Genomic DNA, 26,653 nt, shown 5'->3' with positions numbered 1-26,653 from the left:
TAACTATGAGAAATTATCACTTACGTCCTTCAACAATTGTTACGTGAAATAGCACCATTGTTTGGGCTATTTATAAATATATAGTGTAAGGCCCAAATAATAAGCAGGCCCGTATAAATAGTGTTTTCCCCCGTATAAATAGTGTTTATTTTTTCTGTAAATGTCATTCAATTTTAATGAAACCGCCAAAAAAACGTACTCACCTTTTTTCGCATTCCCTCTCAAAATCCTTTGTTCAAATACGACGGCGACAACCGTACCGGCGCTCCCGTCAAAGACCACTGCTCCGTCAGCTGGATCAATGTATGATTTTCTTCTCGATTTACTATCAGTTGTATGTAAATTTTAAGATCAATGCGAATTAGAGTATTTGGGATCTATCATTGAAAAATATAATTGCATTAGACTGTTTGTTACAATGTCTCTGAAGAGATAACCAGTAGTTAATTTGTGGTGTGATCTAGAATTTTAGAGGTTTTATTCAGCTAATTGGATTCCATTGTGTAACATATAGTATTACTCATATTTTGTTGTTGTTGTTTTGCTTTGCCTGCCATAGGTGAACAGTATTTTCATTGTTTCAGAGGCATGTGGCGTCTCAGAAGGTTATGGTATCAGTTTCATGACCTCAGCTCAACATTGAATGAGAAAGGCAAATATTGTGGCAGGACTCGGGAGACAGCTCCAGGTTCGATACTCTTCGTGTTCCAGGGCTTATTGTTCGTTTTAGTTATGATTAGTATGTGTGCATTTGGCTCGAACTTGTTTGTGTGATTGTTGAGAGTCTATTGATCATTCATGTGCATTTCATGTTGCGATACAACTCATCAAAATATTCAACTACCAGTTATTAGAGCGGCCTAGTGTTTTTTGTTGCAGATATAGAGAAGTCCTCTACCTGAGGAACTATTGTAGGAAATAGTTGAATCTGAAATGGCAAAAAATGTTATTGCAAAATGTATGTCAATTCAGAACTAGGTTCTTCTACCTGTATGTTTCTGTGTATGTTTGTGGTCGTATAAACTAGTAATATCCATGTGCGAGCTAGTTTTAGGTTATATAGTGTTCTATGATTCTCTCAATGGATAGATAAATTAAACTACTTTGTTTCTGGTTGAGTATGACATGATTTATTCTCATGTGTTATTATCACAACATTGAGCAGAATGTTAAGATCCTATATTTTTTTTCTTGTAGTGCTATCCTCTTATCTAATGATGTTCGATTTCGCAGGGCCAGAAACTACCAATGCTTTTATTAGTTTTCAGTTTGATTATTAGCATTTTATTTTTATTTCCCAATTTTATTAGCTATCTGTTGGAGTATAATCTCACAATCACCGTTGGATGCAGCAAGCTAAAATCAATGTCATTCTCAACAGCTGCAGATTTGTTAGAGGTTGAGCTCGTTCAAGATTTTATTGAGCTCGGCATTTTATTGAGCTCGGCATTTTATTGAGCTCGGCATTTTATTGAGCTCGGCATCATGCAGCACTTCGGCATGTTGATGCAAACCAAGAAACGGGAAGTAGCCGTTGGAACAGTTATAACTGGTTTGTTAACTAACATCTCAATAGAGCCGTTGGAGGATGAAGGGACTGATATAAAGCAGACGAAGGCTGCATCTGAAAAAGTTAATCAGCTACTTCGATATTCAAGAAAAGAGTCTCCAAACTATCACTTGATTAGTTCTTGGTTTAGAATTAGATTAGAGGTGTTGAGTTCTTGGAGAGAGTTCTTGAGTAATTGTAAATCTCTGCATATTTCTCAATATACTGAATCATATTGCCTTTGGCCGTGGACGTAGATCTTACGATCGAACCACGTAAAACTCTAGTGTTCTTTCTTTCGCCGCATGGTTGTTGTTATCATCGATCTTTTGCATACTTTCATAACAAGTGGCGCCGTCTGTGGGAAACGCAATCGGAGTTGATATCGATGGCGACGACGAGGTTCGAAGCGGAGAAATTCTCGGGGAAGAATGACTTTGGTCTGTGGCAGATCAAGATGAAGGCTCTGTTGATCCAGCAAGGGCTCGATGAAGCGATCGAGCCAATTGATCCGAAGGGGAAAGAAAAAGAAGATCTCGATGAGAAGAGCGTGAGGAAGAAGGCTGAGATTGCCAAGAAAGCCCATAGCGCCATTATTCTCAATCTCACGGACAAGGTGTTGCGCGAGGTTGCGAAGGAAACCACGGCGCATGGGGTATGGACGAAGCTCGAAGCGCTGTACATGACCAAGTCGCTTGCTAATCGCCTATACATGAAGCAGCGCCTCTTTTCATACAAGATTCTTGAAGACCGACCCTTCGCAGAGCAGATTGATGATTTCAGCAAGAATCTGGATGATTTGGAGAATGTAGATGGCCCCATGAAGAATGAAGACAAGGCCATCTTGCTCTTGAATGCTCTTCCCAAAACATTCCAGCATCTTAAAGATGCAATGCTGTTTGGCCGGAATGCAGAATCTGGCATCACATATGAAGAAGTTCAGTGTGCTCTTCGATCAAAGGAGCTGGAAAAGAACTCTTCGACGACAAATGAAGGAAGTGGCAGTCAAGCCTTGAATGTAAAGGCTTTCAAAGGCAAGAAAAAAAAATTCAATCAGAATCAAAAGCCTAAGTATCAGAAGCAAAATGAGGAGAAGCGAAGCTGTCATTACTGCAAGAAACCTGGGCATCTCAAAAGGGATTGCTACTCGTGGATAAGGAAGCAAAACGAAGAGAAGGCTACCCAAAATCAGGCTGATCTTGCAGAAGACACAGATCCACCCCAGATCATGAATGTGGTGAGTGGTGGGATAGAGAGTTCTTGGATAATGGACTCCGGGTGCAGCTTCCATATTTGTTCCAACAAAGCTTGGTTTGAAAACTTTTCTGAGGCAACCGGGTCAGTAATGTTGGGGAATGATCAGATGTGCTACATCAAAGGCATTGGAGATATCAGATTGAGAGCTCATGATGGATCAACAAAACTGCTTACTCAAGTCAGGTACATTCCTGAGATTAAGAGGAATTTGATTTCACTTGGCATGCTTGAATCTAGAGGTTTCAGGTTTTCTTCTGAGAAAGGCTATATGAATGTCTCACTTAATGGAAAAATCTTGCTGATTGCTGAGAGAAGAAACAGTTTATACTATCTAGTAGCAGAAACTGTTGTTGCTTCAGTGAATCTTGCAGAGGACTCTGATATGAGTCTGTGGCACAAGAGGCTCGGCCATCTTGGAGAAAGTGGGATGAGAGAACTGATCCAGAAAGGGGTCATTCCGGCTGGAAGTGATCAGAGGTTCAAGGAATGTGAACACTGTGCTCTGGGAAAGAGCAAGAAGCTACCATACAAGGCTGGTAAACACACCTCCAAATTACCTCTTGACTATGCGCATTGTGATTTATGGGGTCCAGCTCAGCCTGCTTCTATGGGAGGAGGCAGGTATTTCATGTCGATAATAGATGATTATAGCAGAAAAGTCTGGATATACATCCTAAAGCAGAAGTCACAAGCATTTGAAAAATTCAGAGAATGGTGCACAGAGATGAAGCTGAAGAAATCCACCACTCTCAAGTGCTTGAGGACTGATAACGGACTGGAGTTCTTATCTGAAGATTTTGAGTCTTTCTGCAAATCAAATGGGATACAAAGGCATAGGACAGTCCCGGCTAATCCGCAACAAAACGGAGTTGCTGAAAGAATGAACCGAACACTCCTCGATAGAGTCAGATGCATGCTTTTATCATCAGGCTTGCCAAAGATGTTCTGGGGGGAGGCAGTGTGTACTGCTGCGGTGCTAATTAACAGTTCTCCATCATCAGCTATAGGAAATGAAATCCCAGATGTCAGATGGTATGGTGGAGATAGAGAGTACAATCAGTTCAAGGTGTTCGGTTGTAGAGCATATGCTCACTGCAAGCAGGGAAAGCTTGATGCAAGGGCTCAGAAATGTGTGATGGTTGGGTACCAACATGGAGTAAAAGGGTACAGGTTGTGGTGCACTGAAGAGGGGAACAAGAAGATAATTGTGAGCCGAGATGTGGTCTTCCATGAGCATCATATGCCATTCTTGAAGACTGAGGATCAGATGGGTGAAAGAGTATCTATTGATCAAGAAGTTCAGCATGGCCAGCCACCACCTAGTGATCCAGATGATCAGAATGGAGGTGGAGCTTCAAGTTCCCATAAAGCTTCAAGTCCACAGCAACCCCAGCAACGAGATCAGATTGATGATGATCAGAGATCACATATTATAGCCAGGGACAGAAACAGAAGAGAGATCAGAAAGCCAGCCAGGTTCAGTGATTATGAGATGAGTTTTTTTGCTCTCTGTGTTGCTGAGGTATTGGAGTGCTTAGAGCCATCCACCTATGCTGAAGCTATGTCGAGTAAGGAAAAGGAGAAATGGCTTGCAGCTATGAGAGAAGAGATCCAGTCACTACTCAAAAACCATACTTGGATTTTGGTGAAGAACCCAGGGACCCAAAAGCTTATTAGCTGCAAATGGATCTTCAAGATGAAGATTGAAGTTGGTGAAGTTGAGAGTGTCAGATTTAAGGCACGGCTTGTTGCTAGAGGATTCACTCAAGAAGAGGGGATTGATTATAATGATGTGTTCTCTCCGGTTGTAAAACACAGTTCCATCAGGATATTGCTTGCTCTTGTTGCAAAGTATGATTGGGAGTTACACCAACTCGATGTCAAGACAGCCTTCTTGCATGGTGAACTTGAAGAAACAATATATATGCATCAACCCGAGGGGTTCATGGAGGCTGGGAATGAAGACAAAGTGTGTTTGCTCAAGAGAAGTTTGTATGGATTGAAGCAAAGTAGTAGGCAGTGGTATCTCAAGTTTGATGAGCATATGATGAGTATTGGTTTCAGAAAATCGCAGTATGATAGCTGTGTTTACATCAGAGAAAGGAATGGTGTACCAATTGCTTTTCTACTTTTGTATGTTGATGATATGCTTGTGGCAGGAGCAGATCTGGGAGTGATTGAGAGAATCAAGGCTGAACTGGAATCCAAGTTTGAAATGAAGGATCTTGGAAATGCAAGGAGAATCCTTGGCATGGATATACTGAGGGATAGGCCAAAGAGAGAGCTCAGGTTGTTGCAGAGGAATTACATCCAGAGAGTTTTGAAGAAATTTCAGGCTGATGACTTCAAACCTGTCTCTACACCATTGGCTGCTCACTTTAAGTTGAGCATGGATCAGAAACCAAAGAATGACTCAGAGAGGAAAGAGCTGAGCAAGATACCTTATGCAAACATCATAGGAAGCATAATGTACACAATGCTATGCACAAGACCAGATTTGGCTCAGGCTATAAGTGTTACTAGCCGATTTATGTCAGACCATGGGAGAGAGCATTGGATAGCATTGAAGTGGTTGCTCAGATACTTGAAGGGTGCTTCAGATTATGGTCTGTTGTACAAGGCAGATTGTAAGGATCAAGGTGGAGCACTGGTGGGGTTTTGCGATTCTGATTATGCATCAAATAGAGATAATAGGAGATCTCAAACTGGATATGTGTTCACCCTAAATGGCACTGCTATAAGCTGGAAATCTGGATTACAACATGTGGTTGCTTTATCTACTACGGAAGCTGAGTACATGGCAATGACAGAGGCTGTGAAAGAAGCAATATGGCTGAAGGGAATCCTAGAAGATTTTGGGGAGAAGCAAGACACAGTGGAGATAAACTGTGACAGCAGCAGCGCCTTATGCCTTGCCAAACACCAAGTGTTTCACGAAAGAAGTAAGCACATAGATGTGCGGATGCACTTCATAAGGGATGAAATACAGAGAGGTGAAGTCAAGATGGTGAAAATATCTACTGAGCATAATGCGGCTGATATGTTGACAAAGCCGTTGCCAGCCATGAAGTTTAAATACTGCTTGGGGCTGGTGGGACTTGTGGAGTGATGAGTTTGAGGTTTTGTCAGAGGATTATGATTCATTGTTGATTCTGAGATTAAGGTGGAGTTTGTTGGAGTATAATCTCACAATCACCGTTGGATGCAGCAAGCTAAAATCAATGTCATTCTCAACAGCTGCAGATTTGTTAGAGGTTGAGCTCGTTCAAGATTTTATTGAGCTCGGCATTTTATTGAGCTCGGCATTTTATTGAGCTCGGCATTTTATTGAGCTCGGCATCATGCAGCACTTCGGCATGTTGATGCAAACCAAGAAACGGGAAGTAGCCGTTGGAACAGTTATAACTGGTTTGTTAACTAACATCTCAAGAGAGCCGTTGGAGGATGAAGGGACTGATATAAAGCAGACGAAGGCTGCATCTGAAAAAGTTAATCAGCTACTTCGATATTCAAGAAAAGAGTCTCCAAACTATCACTTGATTAGTTCTTGGTTTAGAATTAGATTAGAGGTGTTGAGTTCTTGGAGAGAGTTCTTGAGTAATTGTAAATCTCTGCATATTTCTCAATATACTGAATCATATTGTCTTTGGCCGTGGACGTAGATCTTACGATCGAACCACGTAAAACTCTAGTGTTCTTTCTTTCGCCGCATGGTTGTTGTTATCATCGATCTTTTGCATACTTTCATAACACTATCAAAATAAGTCATTTATGAATTGTTTTTGTTCTTCAAAGTTACTTATCAGTAAGCTAAATCAAAAGTAGAGAACAAGAAGGAAAGAAGAAAGTACATACTTACTAGGTAAATAACGAAGAGGCTCGCTTGCAGTCGAAATCAAAGATAAATTGCGAAATTGGGAATCAAAAAGGTTATTGAAATGAACATATAAGTGCAGAAAGGTAATTCTTAAATTTCACAAATTTTGTTGCAATGGGGCAAGAAGAGTCTGCTCTTCTAGATCCCTGGTATAGTTGTTTTGATCTGTACACAGATTCATGGCTAGGAATCCTAAAATAGGCCTCACATGATTTTTGGCTCCAGGTTTCTCTGATCAAGAACACTCCATGTTTTTATTTCAAGCTCATATTCTAAAAGACTTTGGTGGCAGCTTATTTAATTTATGTTCCACCTCTCATTCCCCATTACTTCTTTCCATAAAGGACCTACTGCTCCAACAATTTCATACTATTTGATACTCTCCATCCCATAGCAATATGTTGAATATCCTTTTTCATCCGTCCCATAGCAATATGTTGAATATCCTTTTTCATCCGTCCCATAGAAATAGTCAATATTCATTTATGGAAACTTTTTCTCCTTTTTACTTTATCATTTATATGCCCTACCATCCACTATACTATTTAAACTATTTTTTCTTCTTCTCTCATACTTGACCAATTAGGTATTAAAATATGTGGCATCTCCAATTAGCCTATTTCTATAGGACGGAAGGAGTATTTACAGGCATCTCAAAAACTATAATTCTCTTACAAGGAATGAATTTGTGTTATTTTGTGATCTATAGGACTTTGACAAATGGTAGTGTAACGAAAAGTAGAATGGCTAATATGATAGATAATCCTGCTCTAGACATGCCAGAATTTTTGCCTGGCCCAGTGAATAACTGCAACAGTAAGTTTCATTGATCAACTATGTCCAATGAAAGAAACTTTTGGGATTCTAAGACTTTGTAATTAACTTCTTAGGTCTATCCTGGTATGAGTACGCAATGGAGGTGACGAATAGTTCCATCTAAAAGAGTTGTAAGTTGATGTTGTAAAAACTTCTTGTAGACTTGGAACTATGCAATACCCACTTTTGTAGAGTTTCACTTAATTGTGGGGATTCCAATTCCATGTATATCTAGTGGCATAAGGACAACATCTTGTTTTGATTCCATGTTACAAGGAAGTATCTTTGCTGAAGCCCTAGTGGTTATTTTGCATTCTTATATCTTCCTTTTGTTATTCATCTCTTATTCGGATGCGAATAAGCATTAATGCTAGTTAAGTTCAAAGAATGCTACATGATGCAACAAATATATGTTTTGCTTTTCCCCTAAACAGAAGCAATTTTTTTTTTATATCATTTTTTACCTATCTGAGGCAAAACTATCTTTTGAATAGTATACTTTGCTACTGTTTGGCATAGGATGTCAGTGTCTTCAGTAGAAGATTGCTAACCAAAAATCAAGGCTCGAAGAGCTTACAATAACGCCAAGGAAAATAGTTGAATCAGCCAGGGATGGTAGTCAGAACCAAGCCCTGCACAACTTTGTTTTTTGTTAGAAAATTGAGTGAGATATTCTGATTTGTGGGGTCTGCTGCTAATCTCATCTACACATTTTCTATTTCAGCCTTGGATCCGTTTCTCGTTACACACGAGAAATATGTAAGAAGAGAGATCCATGTTGATACTTGAGAATAGAAAGAGATATATAGGTACTATAATGCAATGAAGGCCGAAGCACGTGAAGCAACTATGGTGGGGCTACTGTCTGTGAACCGTTTTCGTTAGTCTTTATGTGTGGGATTACGTACCGTAGTTTGACTCTAATAATAAGATCATTTCCCTTTTTTGCTAGCTGGTTTGCAAATACAACGTGGTAGGGACCCTTAATTTAGAGCACAGGAAAGTTTGTGTGGAATCCTCCATTTCCAGTTTAAGAGGTATGTCTCCATTCTCTCTTTCCTCAACAACCCTTTGATTGGTAGATGAGGCTATTTATTGTCATCACTGTACAGATTGCCTTGAGTTCAAGAGAGATGGATTAATATCAATTTATATCTCAATCTTTTGTCACTTTTAAAAACTTGCGGATTTTGTCATGACCTTTTTAATATAGTACGTATTAATTCCGTCATGGAAACAAAAGAATAAATTTTGAATCTTCAAATTAATTGAGGGCTTTTGAAGTTTCTGGCTTGCATTCTACACTTGATGTCGAAATATTCAAAAGCCCTTAATCACTTTTGAATTTCAAAAGACTTTCTATTGTTTTATGATGGAATTGATACACGTTAAAAAACTTGAGATATCCAAGGCTGAGATATGAACTAAAAATGATGGAAGGGGGGCTACAGTTGTATACTACATAATCTTAGGTGTGATTGGCAAATTAAATATGTGGGGGGCTGGGCCCTTTCTTGCAATAAGTGGCAGCTGTGCCAATTGGCAACAAAATTAATGCTGACAAAAGAATTTATTTTAGAGGTGGGGGCTGTAGCACTTCCATCTTTTTAGGTTGGATAAATAAGAGTTAGTTCCATCATTTTTCCTTTGGATTGGAGCCTGTGTCATCTTCTACACCCCTACTGTTTTTGTTTCTACTCTTGTAGACTAAAATGCTAATAGCAATTCCACTAAGTTGGGCGAGATAGAATTATAAAATAAATGAAACATACGAAGATTATTGCAGCTTTTTAGGTTTGGGTCAGAAATTATTTGGAGGGTTTCTGGCCTCTCTGTTTTGAATACAGTTTCTCTTCAGTGTAGTTTGCAGGTTTTATTATGTGTAGAGTAGTATAGGTTTGGTGGTTATGTGAAATCTTTTTGTCTTAATTAATGGGTACACTGGGCTGTACTTAGCTGATCAGAGGGATCAAAAGCTGAATCTAGATCTCCATAAACAAATTGTATACTTTGGAATGGCTTTCCATGTTTAAGTAAAAGCTTAGGGTAGTACTCATATTTTTTATTTTGCTGCACTGTAAAATATACTGGATCCAGTGTATTGTGATTTAGGGTTTAGTACAAAAAAATAGTTAAGTGTTTGAATTGTTTGGATGAGTACCGAGGATGTATAATTTGGATTATAAAAATACTAAGATCCAATATATTCTCTCTATTTCCATTAATTGGCTTGATTTGACTCTATTCGACTCAGGTTTTAAGAAATACTATAATGAAACGTGAATAGAAAAAAGTTTGTTAAATGTGGATTCTAAATTATAGTAGTAAAAAAATATGAATGAAATAATATTAGTTGAATTTAAGATTAATTATTATAAATAATAGTGAAACGTAATGAGTAATTATTCGTGGATAGACGAAAATAAATTGAGCCAATCAATGGCTGATAGAGGCAGTGTTGTCAAAATGTCGTTCGGGTTGTTCGGGTCGCCTGGGTCGAGACCATCACCGCCCCAACATGGGTGGGTAGATCGAGATATAGGGTCGCCGTTGGGTCGCCCGGGTCGAGTGTGTCGGCTGGGTTGCCCAAACACATGCTGCGCAGTCATGTTTTAAGATAAATCCCTAAATCTTTTTTATGTAAATCTTTCCTTCGATGCTGATTTGTTTTTACTAAAATAAACATAATATAAAAGTAAAACTTACCTAAAATCTGATCTCTCTTATTTTCTCAAATATATTACACGTTTTCTGACTTTCTCAATCTCAATTCTCTATATATATGTATGCACCACATCAAACTTTTCAAACCTACTTTCTACACTTTAGAATTCGGTTCAAAGATCTTTTGTTGCCACCCTTCATATATTCCTTTCTTTTGATATTTTCAGACAATGGTTTCAATTATTTATTTTGTGTTATGACTTATGAATTGTTTTGATATTTTTGATAATTTCTATTTTCCATTTTATCTCTATTCACATGAATTACATCTACATTTATATTATTTGATATATTATAAACGTTAGAGCAATATATTATTTGATTTAATATTAAAAGGCAAAAAAAATAAGCCTAGATTCGTGGGTCTCTCGACCGCGTCGACTCATCGACCCGCGACCTGAACTTTCACCTCATCGACCCGGTGCGCCCCGCGACCCTAACATCACTGGATAGAGGGAATAACTTATGGTGGTGTTCGGTTTACTAGATAAAATAGTACCAAGATATAATCTAGGATTAAGTTGTAAGATTATTTTAGTTGATAGATTGACTATGACTAATTATCACATGATTGGCGATCTAGAATTGAGTTGTGAGATTCAATCTCATGAATCAAACACAATGTATATTTAATCTCAATATACATTCTTACAAATCGAACAACCCATATATGGATTGGTGGTATAAGATTTGAGGGTTTATTAATTTAATCATGTTTTACAGAATTTTTCTTGCTATGATTAACTAGTTAATGTAAAAGTCTTTGAGGATATACTACGTTTAGAGAATCCACTACGCGTCCCGCGCGCGGGACGCGTTGCAACGTTCGTCACGTCCCGTAGCCCGTATCCGCGAGACAAGGGACGCGCCGGCCCGTCACGCGCCCGGGCGACGTGTTGCGCCCCCGATGCATGCGTGACGCCCACTCGCTGGCCCGCGCACATTTGGCGGAGAAGATTAAATTGTATCATTTTTATTTTTTTAAAATTTTAATTATGTCTTTTTTTCTTTTTTTTTTAAGTTTAAGTTGTAATGTTGTTTTCATTTTAATGAATTGTGTTGTTTAAATTGAATTGGGTTGGGAAAAAAAATAAAAAATAAAATTGAATGAATAGTAATTAAGGGACGGAATAAGGGACGGAGCGTTGCAGGTTCCGTCCCTTAGTTAAGGGATGGAGAAAAAAGGACAGTGGGACCCTCAAATAGTGATCAAATAGTAGTTAAGGACGGTATAGAGACAGCTTAGTGGATGACCTTATATTGTGAATTACATAATTTTCCTCGCTATGATTAACTAATTAATGTAAAAGTCTAGGGGTATACTACATTTATACTGTGTTTTACAGAATTTTCCTTGCTATAATTAACTAATTAAAATGTGTTACAGTTCAGAATTGCGGTGAAACTAATCCAATTAGTTTTTTGAGTTGCAATAATTATTTGATCTGATTTGATTTGATTTGATTTATTGAACTTGGATAATCTGAAATTCAATATTTTTTGTCGTGAGTATAACGTAAGATGTGGCCAGTTAGGTTAAAATAACCAGAAAAGGAGACACAGCGTTTTTGATTGATGATAATTGGTAAGTTACAAATATTGATTGGGATTTAAATAAAGAATAAAATAAAACGCTAATGGAAGAATGAAATGATATACATGGATCATAGGGTATAGGTGGAAAAACTTTAACTCACAAATTTCAACCTATGTTCCTATCAATTCCTTTTTCCTACAAAATAATAATTTTTAAATAAAGGGAATTCACCCAATATCAACATTCAAAAGTGGGCATATCCACTTTTTTGGGCTTTATGTTTCAAAACTGGAGGACTTTTTGAGAATTTTAATAACACCCAAAAGAAAAAAATTGAAAGAAAAATGTGATGAAAGGGGGAATATAGCAAAGCCTTTTAGAATCTTAAGAAAGGGAAATTTAACTCTCGTTTCAATGCGTAGATTTAGGTTTATGTAAAAATGCATTAATCATCTCTTGAGAAAAGAATATATATTTGTATTTGGCATTTCGAAGTACTGCTGTCACAAATTCATAGTAGAACATGTTAGAGAATAGAAAATCATTTAATGCGAAAAGCACATTTTTCATACAAAGCATATATCTGGACCGACATTACTCACAAATAAGCTATTATAGAAATCATATTTCAGCTGCCAATACACTTATCGACATATTCTGTGGTAGAAAAGAAATAAGTATACTGTATATTAGTATAAATATATATTCTTGTTTTCCTCTTTTGATTTCTTGGAATTTTACCACTTGAACCTCTTTTTGACCTCTAGCTGTCAACATATTGAAAATAAAAAAAAACTAAAAAAATAAGAAAAAGGGGAAAGGAATTTACCATTTAAGGCCACCCACTCCCACCCATCCACCAAAAATCTATCGTTACTGTGGAACTTTGTCGCCAACTTTCACTTTTTTTACAGATGCCTTTGCACTTAAATTCAAGTTTTATAATTACTTTACTCTTTTTTCCATTGACGAAATATAGCATCTTAAATATAATTATCAGAAAGACAATTGGAACTGGTATTTATTATAATAGTAGTATCACATCATAATAATTAATTACTTACAAATCCACAAAATTCATCATAATACAAAACAATCTTGAGCATACATCATCACTACGCATACATATTTCTCCTGATTTTGATAATAATTTTTTTTTCCAGACACTGTAAATGAAGAAAATTAGAAAACAGAAAAATGATTCTCCTCTCCTTTAAGTAGTGGTGTACTAGAGTAAAGTAGTGTGTGAACTGTGTGGAAAGAAAAAAAGCACACACGGATGGGAAATCAACTGTCCATCGTCTCAATCTTCCCTCCGCCACCGCTACTCTCTCCATAATCGCCGCCTCTCTCCGCCTTCCCCTCCCTTCGGAACAAAAAAAATGGGTTGCACGGCGTCGAAGCTGGACAACGAGGACACGGTACGGCGGTGTAAGGAGCGGCGCCGCCTGATGAAAGAGGCCGTCCACGCCCGCCACCACCTCGCCGCCGCCCACGCAGACTACTGCCGTTCCCTCCGCATCATCGGCTCCGCCCTCGTCACTTTCGCCTCCGGCGAGCCACTCGCCGTGTCCCAGCACGCCCCCGCCGTCTTCCTCCGCACCCCCTCCTCCTCCTCCACCGCCGCCGCCGCCAAACCTAGGCCGCCGCCCCCTCCTCATCGCAGCCCCTCTCTCCACCCCCCTCCGCCCCCGCCCCCTATGTCCACCGCTTCCTCCCACCGCCAAGAAAAACAACCACCGCCGCCGATGCGGCGGAAGAAGCCTAAAGTTCCCCACATCCTCTCTGACTCCAGCTTCACTTCTTCCCCACCACACGACTTCAATTACAACGCGAGAGCTCACTCAACCTACTCCACCACACCCTCCCAGACCTCCTCCGTGTGGAATTGGGACAATTTCTACCCCCCTCCCTCTCCCCCGAGCTCCGAGCACTTCGAGCAGCTCCGCAACGCCAAGCACCACGCCGCCAATTCCGACGACGATCGCTACACCGACAACGAAATCGACGACAGAGCTTCCAGCTTCACATCTTACTCAAACGTGAGGGATCACGACGATCGCTACCAGAGCCACCCCGATCAGGGCCAGCATTTCGACGACAGGGCCTCCAACTACTCCTCGATTTCGCGCTACCCCAACAACAGGGGCCCCCCGCCGATGCAGAAGAAAGGGCAGAGCTTGAAACGGTGGGAGAGTGAGGAGGAGGAAGAAACCGAGAGAGAGGAGGTGCAGTGCAGTGAATGGGGAGATCACGATCACGATCATTACAGTAGCACCAGCAGTTCATCTGGTGAAGAAGAAGAAGACGACGATGATAATGAGAGGGAGGATTTGAAGTCAAGATCCGATTTTGGAACTAGGTCCAATCTTGGCTCCGTGAAAAACGAATCCTCTACCGCCGCAGCAGCTGCGGCCCACAATCATAATATAAATTCCAAGTTCTCGAGCAAATCGGAGAAGTTGTACGAGGAGGAAGACGGTAAGTCGTCGACGAGTTGGGGGGATGGGAATCTCAAGGAGGGGAATTTGGACAGGAGGATCGTGGTGAGGCACAAAGACTTGGTGGAGATCGTGGCGGCTATCAGGGAGTATTTCGAGAAGGCCGCAGCTTCCGGGGACCAGGTCTCCGAGATGCTGGAAACTGGCAGGGCTCAGCTAGATCGGAGCTTCAAGCAATTGAAGAGTAAGTATTCAACTTTTTGGATTATTGAATTCAGAATTTGAGTATTGTTTGCTGCTGCTATGTATGGATGGTGTCTTTTCATATTGAATATCTTAGATAAATGGTGATTAGTTAATGCAACATTTGTGATGTGTATAAGATATGATGTGTAGAAAGTTGAGTGTTTGTTTCTTTGGGTGTTGTTGTAGAGACAGTGTATCATTCTAGTGGAATGCTAAGTAACTTGAGCTCTAGCTGGACGTCTAAACCTCCTTTGGCTGTTAAATACCGGTTGGATCCCAGTTCAATCGAGCAGTCGGGTGATTCCAAGAGTCTTTGCTCCACATTGGAACGGCTCTTGGCGTGGGAGAAGAAACTGTATCAAGAAGTGAAGGTATGGATCTAGAATTTTCAACTTTATTATTTTAGTTCTCTTACATGGCCATAGTTGATAATTGTGAGTAAAGATGTGTTTTTTTGTAGTCATTTCGTGATCAAAACTGTTTTTTGAAGATTAGGGGACATTGCATATGCTTGTGAATTGGGCGTTGGTTGCACCTTTCTTCTTTGTTTTGTAAGCTTATTATTTTCTTGGATTCCTTGTACTATTATGGAATGTGTAGAGTTAACTGTTTATGGTGTGGGACAGTTACAGCCTGGAATTTAACTTGGGGTGTCAGCATGTCCCATACTGATAGGTCTTGTCTTCAAAAAATAACTTGTCTTTTGTTCTAGCTGATGTTTTGCTGTCATCTAGAAAGAAAATGATCAATATGCTGTAGCAATATTTCTTTAACTATGTTTCAATAGATTATATTTGTAGGAAGTTACTTTTTTTACTCATACCTCCAGTTGTATGGTTTTTGTACCTTTTTCCGTGTTTATGCGTGCGAACCTATTCTTGAGGGCCTCGGATATTTGGTGTTACTTCGAGTAATGTGAAATTTGGGACGGTAGAGGTTTTCTTGCTGAATGTGGTGCCACAAAATTCTACTGATTCTTTTTTTATGGTGTTGATATGATATTCAGGCAAGAGAAGGGGTAAAAATTGAACACGAAAAGAAATTGTCTACACTTCAGACCCAGGAATACCGGAGTGAAGACCAATCCAATTTGGACAAAACAAAGACATCAATCAATAGGCTTCAGTCTCTAATTGTGGTGACATCTCAGGCGGTGTCAACAACTTCGTCTGCTATTATTGGTCTGAGAGACTCCGACCTTGTCCCACAGCTCGTGGAACTCTGCCATGGGTAAGTCTGATCTCATCTGCTCTGCTTCCATGAAATGTCAGTTCTCAATATGTTTGAAGTTCCTCCCAAAACAACTACTCTAACCAAATTTGTTTTTCCAATCTTGTTTTTAGAATGGTAAAAAGACTACTATAGGTAGATGATTCCATTTTAATCCTATATAGTCTTTTTCGTGTTGATATATATGTGCATTTGCTGCCTTCGAATGAGCATTATCAATCCTTGACGCTGTTTAGAGGAGGTTGAAATTGCTAGGATTATACTATTAATCTCTCTCAGTAGAGATCATTCATCTTGGAAAAATGAAAATACAAATGTGTGGTTTGCCATGATTTGATTGTGACTGAAAATGAAATGCAGGTTTATGTACATGTGGAAATCGATGAATCAGTTCCACGAGGTCCAGAACGACATAGTGCAGCAAGTCCGCGGTCTCGTGAACCAAACAAATATAGGCGAATCAACATCCGATCTGCACAGGCAGGCAACCCGCGATCTTGAGTCAGCTGTATCCGCGTGGCACTCCAGTTTCTGTCGTCTGGTGAAGTTTCAGAGGGATTTTGTCTGCTCCCTCCACGGTTGGTTCAAACTCACCCTCATCCCTGTGCATTCTGAGGCCAGCAACGGGGCTAGAGACCAATCCCAGGTCTTCGCCTTCTGTGATGAGTGGAAACTCGCGCTCGACCGCGTCCCGGACACCGTCGCCTCCGAATCCATCAAGAGCTTCATCAACGTCGTCCACTCCATAACCTCCAAGCAGACGGAGGAACTCAAGATCAAGAAACGGACCGAATCTGCATCCAAGGAGCTCGAGAAGAAGGCCTCCTCCCTCCGGACCATCGAGAAGAAGTACTACCACTCCTACTCCATGGTCGGGATAGGGCTCCCCGACGACAGCGGGCACGCCCTCGACGCGCGTGACCCGCTGTCGGAGAAGAGGTCTGAGCTAGCAGCCTGCCAGCGACGCGTGGAGGATGAGATGATGAAGCACTCTAAGGCCGTGGAGGTGACAAGGGCGATGACGCTGAACAACATCCAAACGGGGCTTCCCGGAGTCTTCCAAGCCATGACCAGTTTCTCTGCTCTGATGACTGAAGCTCTTGAAGCTGTGTGCACAAGATCTTACTCCATTTAGATATGAAAAAGAACCCTACTTTATTAATCAATTGTTTTTCTTGCTCATCTGTTTTGAGTTTTGAGGCAAGTTTTTAGAAATACAAAGGCTGGCAAAGTTATTATTTTTGTTTCACTTTTGATCATTGTTGTTGGTTTCCTGTAATATGTGAATATGTTGGAAATTTTAGCTCATTATCATAATGCTGGTGGGATAAGGAAGGCTTGTGTATCAATAAATTTCATTGCTCTCTCTTGTAGGTGAAATCTTCCATGGATTCAAGAAAACAACCTGAGCAGATTCAAAGTTTGTACAATCATACACCAAATTTCTGACGCACTTAACTCATCAACACAGTAAACTGAGACTTTCTGGTGCTTGCATGTGATGAATCTCAACTATGCCAGCCTCATTTAACACAAAATAAACAAAGATTCTATCACTGCTGGTACAGGAAATAACACATGTAATAATATACATATCCAAATGTGTTGAAGTATCTGTATGGATACAAGAAAGATTTGGTGATGCCCATGTACACAAGTGGTAAAGACAATCCCACAAAAGGAGGGTAAAGACAAGCAAAAGAAGGAAGAAGATGAAGATAGAATAGCAAAGTTGCATTGAAATATGTGACTGCAGTCTCTGTCAGACTGCATGCTGGTTGCCTTTGTCTTCTTGCCCTACAAAATAGGATTGCTACTGATTTCCTTATACTTACACTTAATATTCAAATTAATGCCTCACTAATATCTATTGTTTTCTAACTAATCTTGGATTCTTTTTTAACTGATCTTGGATCTTGGCCCTTCCTGTCTGTCTCTTGCAACACCAAAAACGATGAGATTTTAGTGCTATTTTTCTATCTAGTAATTAACATAATTTTATTCATTAAATTATAAAGGACTAATAGCTTAAAAACACACTAAATATAACTATCTCAAATCCTTACCACCAATTTTAAATGGGGTGAAAAAAATAAAATCATATTCATGTGACATGTTCAATAACAATTTTAAATGACGTGGAGATGACATGACAAAATTAGTGTTGAAATGGAAAGTCAACGAGTCAAAATGATATTGTTATGATTAATTCGGTGGATTTTTTTATATGGAATTTGATATCTTTATGCATCTTTTGGCTCTTAGATGTTATGACATCTACTTCAGACTAATAAGACATCATTTTAGACTATTATGCGATCTTGGATTCTATTAAGTTGGGTGAACTTCAATTTTGCGAAACTTTGCTACACACTAAAAATTCATACTACTATATTTTTCATCACATTCAAATTTAATAGTGAAAATATGAATTGACCTATAATTGGTGTATTTTTCGACTATCAATCCAATTAAAAATATATCAGACTAGCTTTTATGTTTGAGACTTCTGAATAAGTGTTTTCGACCATTAAAAATCAGTACATCAGGAAGTAACAGTTTTACCTTTATTATTATCCCAATCATTAGATAAAAAATTGAGAAAATAAATAATTTAGTAGAATCTTGAATTGGGACACTACTTCAAAAACACTATTCATTTACCAACGGGTTGTAGAGCAGTTGGCAGCGCAGAGCTGTAATGACCTTGAGGTCACGGGTTCAAACCCCAACACTCGCTGGGAGACTTTCGGCCTTAATCCGCAAGTCCGGTCGAGCATGATTAATCCGATTCCGCCGAAGGTGGATTCGGAATACCTATGGTCAAACAAAAAAAAACACTATTCATTTCCAATATAGATCCTTACACAAAATTTTCTAAATGATTCAAACATAAAGTATGATATGTTCCTATCACCAAAAAAAACGCCTTAAAAACCGCTGCTGCTTTTAATTGATTCAGATTATCAATAAAATCATAAAACCTATAATAATGGTTACCTTTAAACTATGTACGTATGTTTGAATCATTTTATGACAAGAGAAAATGATAGATTGTAAAAAGGTATCATGCTTGCTACAATAAGAATTGCATAAAGGCCCATGATAACAATGTAACATAGATAGATGCATGCATGATAAATTATTTTCACATATAATGTAACGTCCGTACTTTTTAAGTACTAATTAAAATATGTCGTGAAGTAACGACGTCTCTTTTAGTTAAATAATAGAGTTTTCTTGGAGACGTGTTTGAAGGACTCGTTGAAAGAATGACGATGAAGTTGCTATTTTTGGCAAGAAGGATGAAATACGTGGAGATGGATATTTTTTTTTTATGGAAGACGACACACGTAAATCGAGGAACGGTCGAAGAAATTATATTTGGAACAACACCAAATATAAGTTGTGACGTTAGACGTTCTTTAATTTTGGAGGCTTGGTTCCTTGAAGAAACGCGATTGACTGCAGTAGATTATCGAAGGGTTCGAATGGAGGAAAGGGGAGAGAAGAAACGTGATTAAGGGGTGGGTGTTGACAAGGAGTAACTGACTGGATTCTCAATCACAACTTAACGCCTAATTATGTGAGTTGCTTAGTTACATCACTAAATTACCCTTAGTGAACAATTATATAGGTAATGTTGACATTATGTATACAATCTATACTAACCGTTGATTATTTCTAATAAATGTGTAGGATTAGAGTTTGCATAGTTTGTATCTTAGGGGGTTTGTAGTTTATCACACCCCTATATATATATATATATATATATATATATATATATATATATAGGATTGTGATCAAGATAGAACCATTCTTAAACGTAGAACCATTCTTAAACGTAGAACAAATGTCAAACGGAGGTCGTTAGATCTTTTAATCCAATGGTGTTGATTTGCACAGCAACTTCCCATTACAACCAAAACTATTATTAATGGGTGAATGCAGATAAGTGAAAAAATAAAGCATGCATGGACTCTTCTTCGTTTCATTCATTCTTCCATCAACATGTGAGTTTTTTCACATGTTGAGTCCGGAATGTCGTGAAAACATAGTCTAATATGTATGATTTTTAATCTTGACCGTCATTTTTTCCTCATCCAATGAATAAAATATGTAGAGTTCTAGGTTCTACACTTAAGAATGGTTCTATCTTTAACGCAACCCTATATATATATATATATATATATATATATATATATAGGAGCGTTATTCTCCTATTCATCCCTTAGATCCTTTATTCTTCTTAATATGGGCCGTTAGATCTCATTCATCAACGGTCCAGATGATCTGCATTATTACACTATAATGGTGCATTATTAGTTGGTGTGCATTATTCAACTGAAAATCTGAATTATTACACTATAATGGTGCATTATTAGTCGATGTGCATTATTCAACTGAAAATCTGCATTATTAAATGACACATGGCACCAATCTAACCGTCGGATGACAAAATCGTGGGACTGAGATTAAAAAGAACAAAGAACAAAAGATACAAAAAGGAAATGAATATATCCCTCTATATATATATATATATATATATATATATAAATGACAGCAGATGGATCCAGTTTTTGAAACGTGTAAGGAAATGTTAATAACAGTAAAAAGAATATATATATATATAAATGACAGCAGATGGATCCAGTTTTTGAAACGTGTAAGGAAATGTTAATAACAGTAAAAAGAATCTACCGAGTGGGATGAATTTGGTATGAACTCAAATTTAGGGGTACGGTATACCTTACCGAAACCACCATACCGTATACCTTAGCGTAAATTCGGTATGCGAAAAAATCATACATTTATCTTACCAAATTTTTTGGTATACCGAACTTCGGTATACCTTATTTTCAGTATGGAGAATTTTCATACCGATATCGTACCTCATTTTCGGTATGCCGTACCAAAGTTCGGTATACCATACTTTTACGGTATACCTTACTTTCAATATCAATGAAAATTGAATATTTGAGTTTTTAGAATACTATTTATATTTTATAGTAATTTAAATAATATATGGGGTATTAAATACTAGTATATTTTATTCATATTATATTATATTTCACAATAAATTTTATAATTTTAAAATATATAAAATACTTTATATATTATTATATTCATATTTTACGGTATATACCGAATTTCGGTATGCCGCGGTATATAAAAATTCATACCTTTACCTTACCGAAATATTTTAGTAAGGTATCATACCGTACCGAAAATTCGGTATTTTTTCGGTACACGATAAGGCCGGTATTTCGGCATTTCGATATTTTTTCCCAGCCCTACTCAAATTTCATTCCTTCAAATCCTATATTTCATGTATGTCTTAATAGTTAGTTTCCTTTCCCATAAATGGAAATTTGCCTTATTGGATTGTCCAAATAAATATACTATATGAACTAGTTTCTGTACTACATATTTTACAGTTTTAACTGATGTGACACATGCCCTTATAGTTGAATTGTGGATTGGCATTTATTCCAACCATATACAAATTTCTTATTTTATCCCTCCAAACTTTGCAATATTTAACAATTGAATATTTCTAAATTTGAAACTGAAAATGGGCTTCACATTTGTACTTTAGCAAAGCCCATTATATAATAAATCAAGGCCCAACTACAAGAGCTACATAAGAATAGAAGAACTAAAACCAGTCAATTTTGAACCAATTTTGCAGCATCTAATGTTTCTTCTTTGATGCATCATCAGCAGATATTAAATAAAAAAAAATTAATTTAGAAGTTATAAAAGATAAAAAAGATGATAATTTATAGGAGAATAATTAATTCCCAGTTTAGTAAAGAGAACTCCAAATTCTAATGCAATTAGAATCAATGCAAATAAAATACTCATGTGACATGCCATCTAAAAGAACTCGAAATCCAGGTATTTACCCTCAGATTTCATGCCTGTCCCCACTCTTTTGTCACCACCGAGGCCGGCACCGACGAATGTGTGCTTCGAGGGGGGTCCAACCTCGACCGGCCTAGGCACCTCTGGAGGCATGCTGCACCTTATCAGAGCCCAATTCACACCTTCAAAGAAAGGGTGCTGCTTGATCTCAGTTGCTCCTCTTTTCACCCCAAGCCGGTTCTGTGGCTCCTTCACGAGCAGGCCACGGATGGTGTTTTGTCCGACAACGTTAAAGAGCGTTGCACGATTCCCTGAACCTTTGAATGGTGTTTTGCCATAGAGCAGCTCATGCAAGAATACACCAAATGTCCACCAGTCCACTGCACTGCCATGGCCTTCGCCCTTGATCATTTCCGGGGCCAAGTATTCGTGTGTCCCTACAAAGGACATTGACCGAGCTGCAACTAGCTCAGGAAAAGCACCGGATGGCTTCATCCCAGGGTCTACTTTCTTGCTCTTTTGATGGAAGATTCGAGGAAGAAAGCATGAGGGTTGGATGCATGCTGATGATGGCTCGATGCAAGCTGGCTGCGCGCAGAATCCGGCCCTTTGTTTGGAAGGATGAGAGTGTAAAGCAGAGGTGGTTATTAGAGAGGGTGAAACTACACATCTAAGGGAAAGGTCAAAGTCTGATAGCATGATGTGGCCATCTTCGCGGACCAGAACATTTTCCGGTTTCAGGTCTCTGTATACGACGCCTAGCATGTGGAGGTATTCAAGCGCCAAAAGAACTTCAGCTGCATAAAACCTTTACAGATATTTGTAGGTTAGTGACAATAGAAATTTGATATTATACCAATTTTACTTTCATAGTATATACCTTAAATTAGGAGGAAAAATATGGCAATGTTGAATAAGGTTAGAATGAGTTTTGTGAGGTTCTGATCCATTAAGTAGATGAAACACCATCATGTCACACATCTCAGAAAAATCATACATCCAAGCTGGAGAGTCAGTGTTGGCAAGAATGTAGGAAGGGAGAGGACTCAATGAAGGCCTTCAAAATAGAATTCAAGATTTTAAAGTAGCATATAACTGGTGATCAATGAGTTACCCTAAATTAACCATATCTTTTACATCTGGAAAGTTAAGCCCTCATATAGGATAAATTGCATTAGCTGTGGGAGATGTACCACGCACCTAGCAGCATACTCGGAGAAAAAGTTTCCCGGCTGTCGTTGCCTCAGGGTATACAGATCTCCCCCGGGACAATATTCCATGACTAAGCATGAAAATCTGTCAGTCTCAAAATGAGTGTACAGTGTTGGCAAGAAAGGATGGTCGAGCAGCTGCAAGATTTCCCGTTCTGTATGTGCCCGGTTCAACTTCTTCCTGCTAGCAAGGGACGCCTTGTCCATCACTTTCAATGCAAAGAGGCATCGGGTTGCGATGAGCTTAGAGAGATATACACTTCCAATATCCCCGCAGCCAAGCCTTTTCAGCAACCTGAACTGGCCCATGCCTAAAACGCCATCCCTCGCTCGAACAGAGAGTATAGCCTTCCATCTGGGATCATTTCCCTTGTGAGGCTTATTTGCGCTGCCACTAGTGTAACTCCAGTTACTATCATCACTAAGGCCACTGCTATCACTTGCTCGGCTCAGGCTAGTTTTGGTACTCTCAAGAGAGCCCCCTCGAGTGCTTCCTTTTATGCTATCATAGTTTCTGTCATCACTCATCATCCCATCCCACATACACTCTTTTCCCTCTGATACAGAAGCTAAATCATCGAGCTCTTCAGCCTAGCTTCCAGCAGGTGAAAGTATTGATGGGCTCGGTTCGATACTTGGTACCCTGATCGAAAGATCCTTAAGAAAAGGGCTCGTAATCAAATATCTCCCATCCACATTATTTTGTCCAATTGGTACATAGACTGGCCTCATTATGTCAGTATCAACTGGCTCAGCGGGGTGGCTAGCCCCACGAAATGAAGTGGGGCCGGCTTCCTCATCAGAGGAATCATCGCTGGCTGTAAACGACATGAGCTCTTCAGCCTCCTGCAAGAAGTTATGAGCAAGTAATAGTTGCCTAGAAAGTGACTGAGTTTCAGGGATTCTCTCCATATCCAATCACCTTTTGTCATCACAGTTCACAGAGTTATCTGTCTTGATTGGGCTACTCTGCTAATGAAGAAAAAAGAAATAATCAAGGCCAGTTTTTTATCCAAAGGTGCTTAAAACCCAATCCAACAGAAACTTTTATGGATCAGAATGAACCAATCAAGAACTAATCCCCAATCCATGATATGTCTTGATCTCGATATCAAGCAGAAAAGGCAACACATCAAATCCACGACAGGGTGCAAACTACTCATAACAAAACTTGACAATCATAGCTGGAAAACACAGAATTCTCTGCGAATTAAATGCTAGAGTAGAACAAGAACTAATTCAACTTGTATTAGACACATGGTAATAAAGTAGGTGAGACATAAAAAAGTTTAAGAATAAAGGGGCAATGAAAACTAGACATGAAGAAGAAAGAGGTGCAGATTTGAAGATAGAGAAGTGTATACCTCCGCAGAAAGAAGAAAAGCATCAGCAGTCTGTGGTCCGAGCTAAAACGGGAGTGCAACTGGAGGTGTTCCATGGAAAAAGTACAAGTGTTGGAAATGGTGGGAATATGATTATCAGGCGAAAAGAAGAAGAAGAGGTAGGGAATAATGAGATTTGTTGTGCTTTTCTCTCATGTTTATATTTGCCTGTTATGCTGCGAGAGAGAGAGAGAGATGAGAGGGAAAAGCATGGATAAATAAATACTCTTTTTTCCAAGAGAAAAGGGATTATAGGTCATTAAATTTAATATATGAAGAATGAATAACTCGCTAGTTCTAAAATAATATAGAGAGAATCTGTCTTTTAAGGGTGTCCACAATGGTGGTCCTTGAAGGCCACCCACCAAATGTGGCTCGGCCACTATTCGTGGCTCTCTTGTGGCTCGCTCTCTGCAATGGTAATTAACAAAATTTAACAAAAACAACAAGGGCCACCAAATGTGGCCCTCTCAAAAAAAAATAATTTGTTCACTTTTTTAATGTTATTTTTAATTTAACTATATTAAATTTTATTAGACTTTAAATTTATGATATTTATAAATTTAATTAAAATAAAATAATTTGGATCGTCATGCGGGAAGGAAATATTGGAAAGATTGGAAGAAAATGGATCGCCGCATCTTCCGCCTCGTCGGCTTCACGTTGCACCGCTGCAACAAGGTTTTGGAACTCCAGATCTACCGCTTGTTGGAATTGTTCATCGTCGGAATCCATAGTTGCAAGGTTGAATTGAAATTGGAAGGAAATATTGGAAAGATTTGAGGAAAATGGAAGTAAAATAGAGTTGGAAAAATGGAATGGAAGTGTAGTACTCCCTCCGTCCCGGGCTACTCGTCCCTTTCCTTTTCGGCACGGAGATTAAGGAATGAGTGTATAGGAAAGTAAAAAATTACGGCTGCAGGTGAAAATTTTTACTAAAAATGGAAAGAGTGCAAGTAACTTGGGACGCCCAAAAAGGAAATAAGTGCGAGTAGTGCGGGACGGAGGGAGTATTTTATAAAGAATTTTCGAAATTTACAAAAAAAAAAATTAAAATCTGCGGCCCAGCCGCGAAACGCGGCCCGCTGCAATGGAGGGCCGCGGCTCACACGGCTCAGCCGCGTGGCGGCCGCTGCTCGCCCTCGGCTCTCGGCCCTGCGCCCCGCCTCTCGGCTCTCTGCAATGGGGGGCCGCGCACCGAGCCGCGGGCCGCAGCTCCCCCATTGTGGACACTCTAAATGACATGAAAATTAAGAAGAAATCACATGTTAATACATGTAACTAGTGTTAGTAACTTTTAATTTCGCTCTAATTAGATCCAGAAATTTAGGCAGCATTGTATTGTGTATTGATTTTTCTTCGTCATGTCATTTTTGTTTAAGCGACATGATAAGTCTTTATAAACCGAAAAGTTTGATAATTTACTTGGTGACGGTAGTTAATGACTTAATGAAATGGAGTACTGTACTCATTTTAGGTTGTCAATAAAGAAATTGCACTTTAGTTAACTTAGGTCACATGAGAATCATTATACTACTCTACGAGTACATAATTGTTAAAATAAAATATTTTATGGGATCTTCGGTTTGAGTAAAAATTCAATTGTCCGAACATAATAGTATGCGGTGTGTTGAATTAATCAAGATTGGAGAAATCATTTTTCTCTTAAGTATAATACTTACTTAAATTGTGATTGGTTGGACACAAGAAGTGAAAACATACACAAACCATTGAAATTTTTATTCATTCAATTTGATGGATTAAATAAAATTGTACTATCTTACAAATGTTATCCATGTGAGTTGATACCTAATATCGAGACAATGTCACGTATGATTAATCTTGACTCTTGACATAAGAGTTTCGAACTTCCTTATGCGACAATATTAATCTGGATAATCCCGAACCAATTAAACGGCGTGTACTATCTGGACAGTTTGATTTTGAGTAATTGAATATTTTAATAGAAATTTATTAATTTCATGCACATAAGAAATTTGTTATACGGTGCAGGTATCATGTGTACCAAATAATTCACAGACTTTTTAACTATCAATGGCCCATATGGATCAATTGTCGATTGGGAATCCAATCAAATAAATCTTCAAGAATCATATTTAGTGATTATAATGATTTGGCAATACCAATATATAACTAATCGACCAACAATAAATGAAATCATATTGTATAATAACATGTCATCTTGAAGCTTTTGCAATGTTTTAAGGGGTTGGTGTTTGGAATCAGCACCAAGGGGTTATGGCCAACTAATTTAGTGCCTTAGTTGTGAGGCTATTATTAATCTATTACAGTATAACTTATACATCCACTAATAAATGAGGGGTTGAATTTAATTATGAGGTTGTTGACTTATTTTAGGGATATTGGGTATTGGTTGGGTCATTAATCACTTTTATATAAGGCTATCATTTGGTTTTATTGCTGCATCTATAGCTATATTAGTTTCTACAGCCGCAACACAGAATAATCAGTCTTTATAGATGGTAGTATTATT

The 26,653-nt window shown here is 38.6% G+C and overlaps 2 protein-coding genes and 1 long non-coding RNA gene across 5 annotated transcripts; 2 read left to right on the top strand and 1 right to left on the bottom strand.

Moving 5' to 3' along the window:
• The first annotated feature begins 112 nt into the window (after window positions 1–112).
• Window positions 113–10,459, top strand: LOC121808963. The gene is made up of 4 exons (XR_006052236.1): window positions 113–303; window positions 560–688; window positions 8,224–8,351; window positions 8,452–10,459. It is a non-coding gene; the product is annotated as an uncharacterized LOC121808963 (long non-coding RNA).
• Window positions 10,460–12,996: 2,537 nt separating this feature from the next.
• LOC121808944 (nitrate regulatory gene2 protein-like) lies at window positions 12,997–17,050 on the top strand. Its single transcript, XM_042209502.1, has 4 exons — window positions 12,997–14,445; window positions 14,634–14,818; window positions 15,454–15,677; window positions 16,038–17,050. Exons 1-4 carry the CDS (start codon window positions 13,143–13,145, stop codon window positions 16,810–16,812), a joined length of 2,487 nt encoding a protein of 828 aa, XP_042065436.1. The 5' UTR covers window positions 12,997–13,142; the 3' UTR covers window positions 16,813–17,050.
• Window positions 17,051–21,512: 4,462 nt separating this feature from the next.
• On the bottom strand, window positions 21,513–24,368 carry LOC121808928 (serine/threonine-protein kinase D6PKL2-like). 3 transcript variants are annotated; one of them, XM_042209486.1, is made up of 4 exons: window positions 24,121–24,368; window positions 22,746–23,728; window positions 22,426–22,602; window positions 21,513–22,353 (listed from the first exon to the last, which is right to left on the bottom strand). In XM_042209486.1, the coding sequence occupies exons 2-4, from the start codon at window positions 23,297–23,299 to the stop codon at window positions 21,558–21,560; spliced, it is 1,527 nt and encodes a 508-aa protein (XP_042065420.1). In that variant the 5' UTR covers window positions 23,300–23,728; window positions 24,121–24,368; the 3' UTR covers window positions 21,513–21,557. The 3 variants fall into 3 exon arrangements, with proteins under 3 accessions (XP_042065420.1, XP_042065424.1, XP_042065428.1); XM_042209490.1 differs by having other exon boundaries at window positions 22,746–23,725; window positions 24,121–24,223; XM_042209494.1 differs by lacking the exon at window positions 22,426–22,602.
• Between the last annotated feature and the right edge of the window lie 2,285 nt (window positions 24,369–26,653).

The sequence above is a fragment of the Salvia splendens genome, chromosome 1 (genome assembly GCF_004379255.2).
Source record: "Salvia splendens isolate huo1 chromosome 1, SspV2, whole genome shotgun sequence".
In the NCBI taxonomy this organism is placed as follows: Eukaryota; Viridiplantae; Streptophyta; class Magnoliopsida; order Lamiales; family Lamiaceae; genus Salvia; species Salvia splendens.
The sequence above is the reverse complement of the archived record's forward strand: the minus strand, read 5'-3'. Positions and strand labels throughout refer to the sequence as shown.

Coding starts and splice junctions, on each gene's coding strand:
- LOC121808928 (XM_042209486.1), bottom strand. CDS start 23,299: ATGTGGGATGGGATGATGAGTGATGACAGAAACTATGATAGCATAAAA. Junction 22,603..22,745: donor TTCTCCGAGTATGCTGCTAG/GTGCGTGGTACA, acceptor TCTATTTTGAAG/GCCTTCATTGAGTCCTCTCC. Junction 22,354..22,425: donor ATTTTTCCTCCTAATTTAAG/GTATATACTATG, acceptor ATATCTGTAAAG/GTTTTATGCAGCTGAAGTTC.
- LOC121808944 (XM_042209502.1), top strand. CDS start 13,143: ATGGGTTGCACGGCGTCGAAGCTGGACAACGAGGACACGGTACGGCGG. Junction 14,819..15,453: donor AACTGTATCAAGAAGTGAAG/GTATGGATCTAG, acceptor TATGATATTCAG/GCAAGAGAAGGGGTAAAAAT. Junction 15,678..16,037: donor CTCGTGGAACTCTGCCATGG/GTAAGTCTGATC, acceptor AATGAAATGCAG/GTTTATGTACATGTGGAAAT.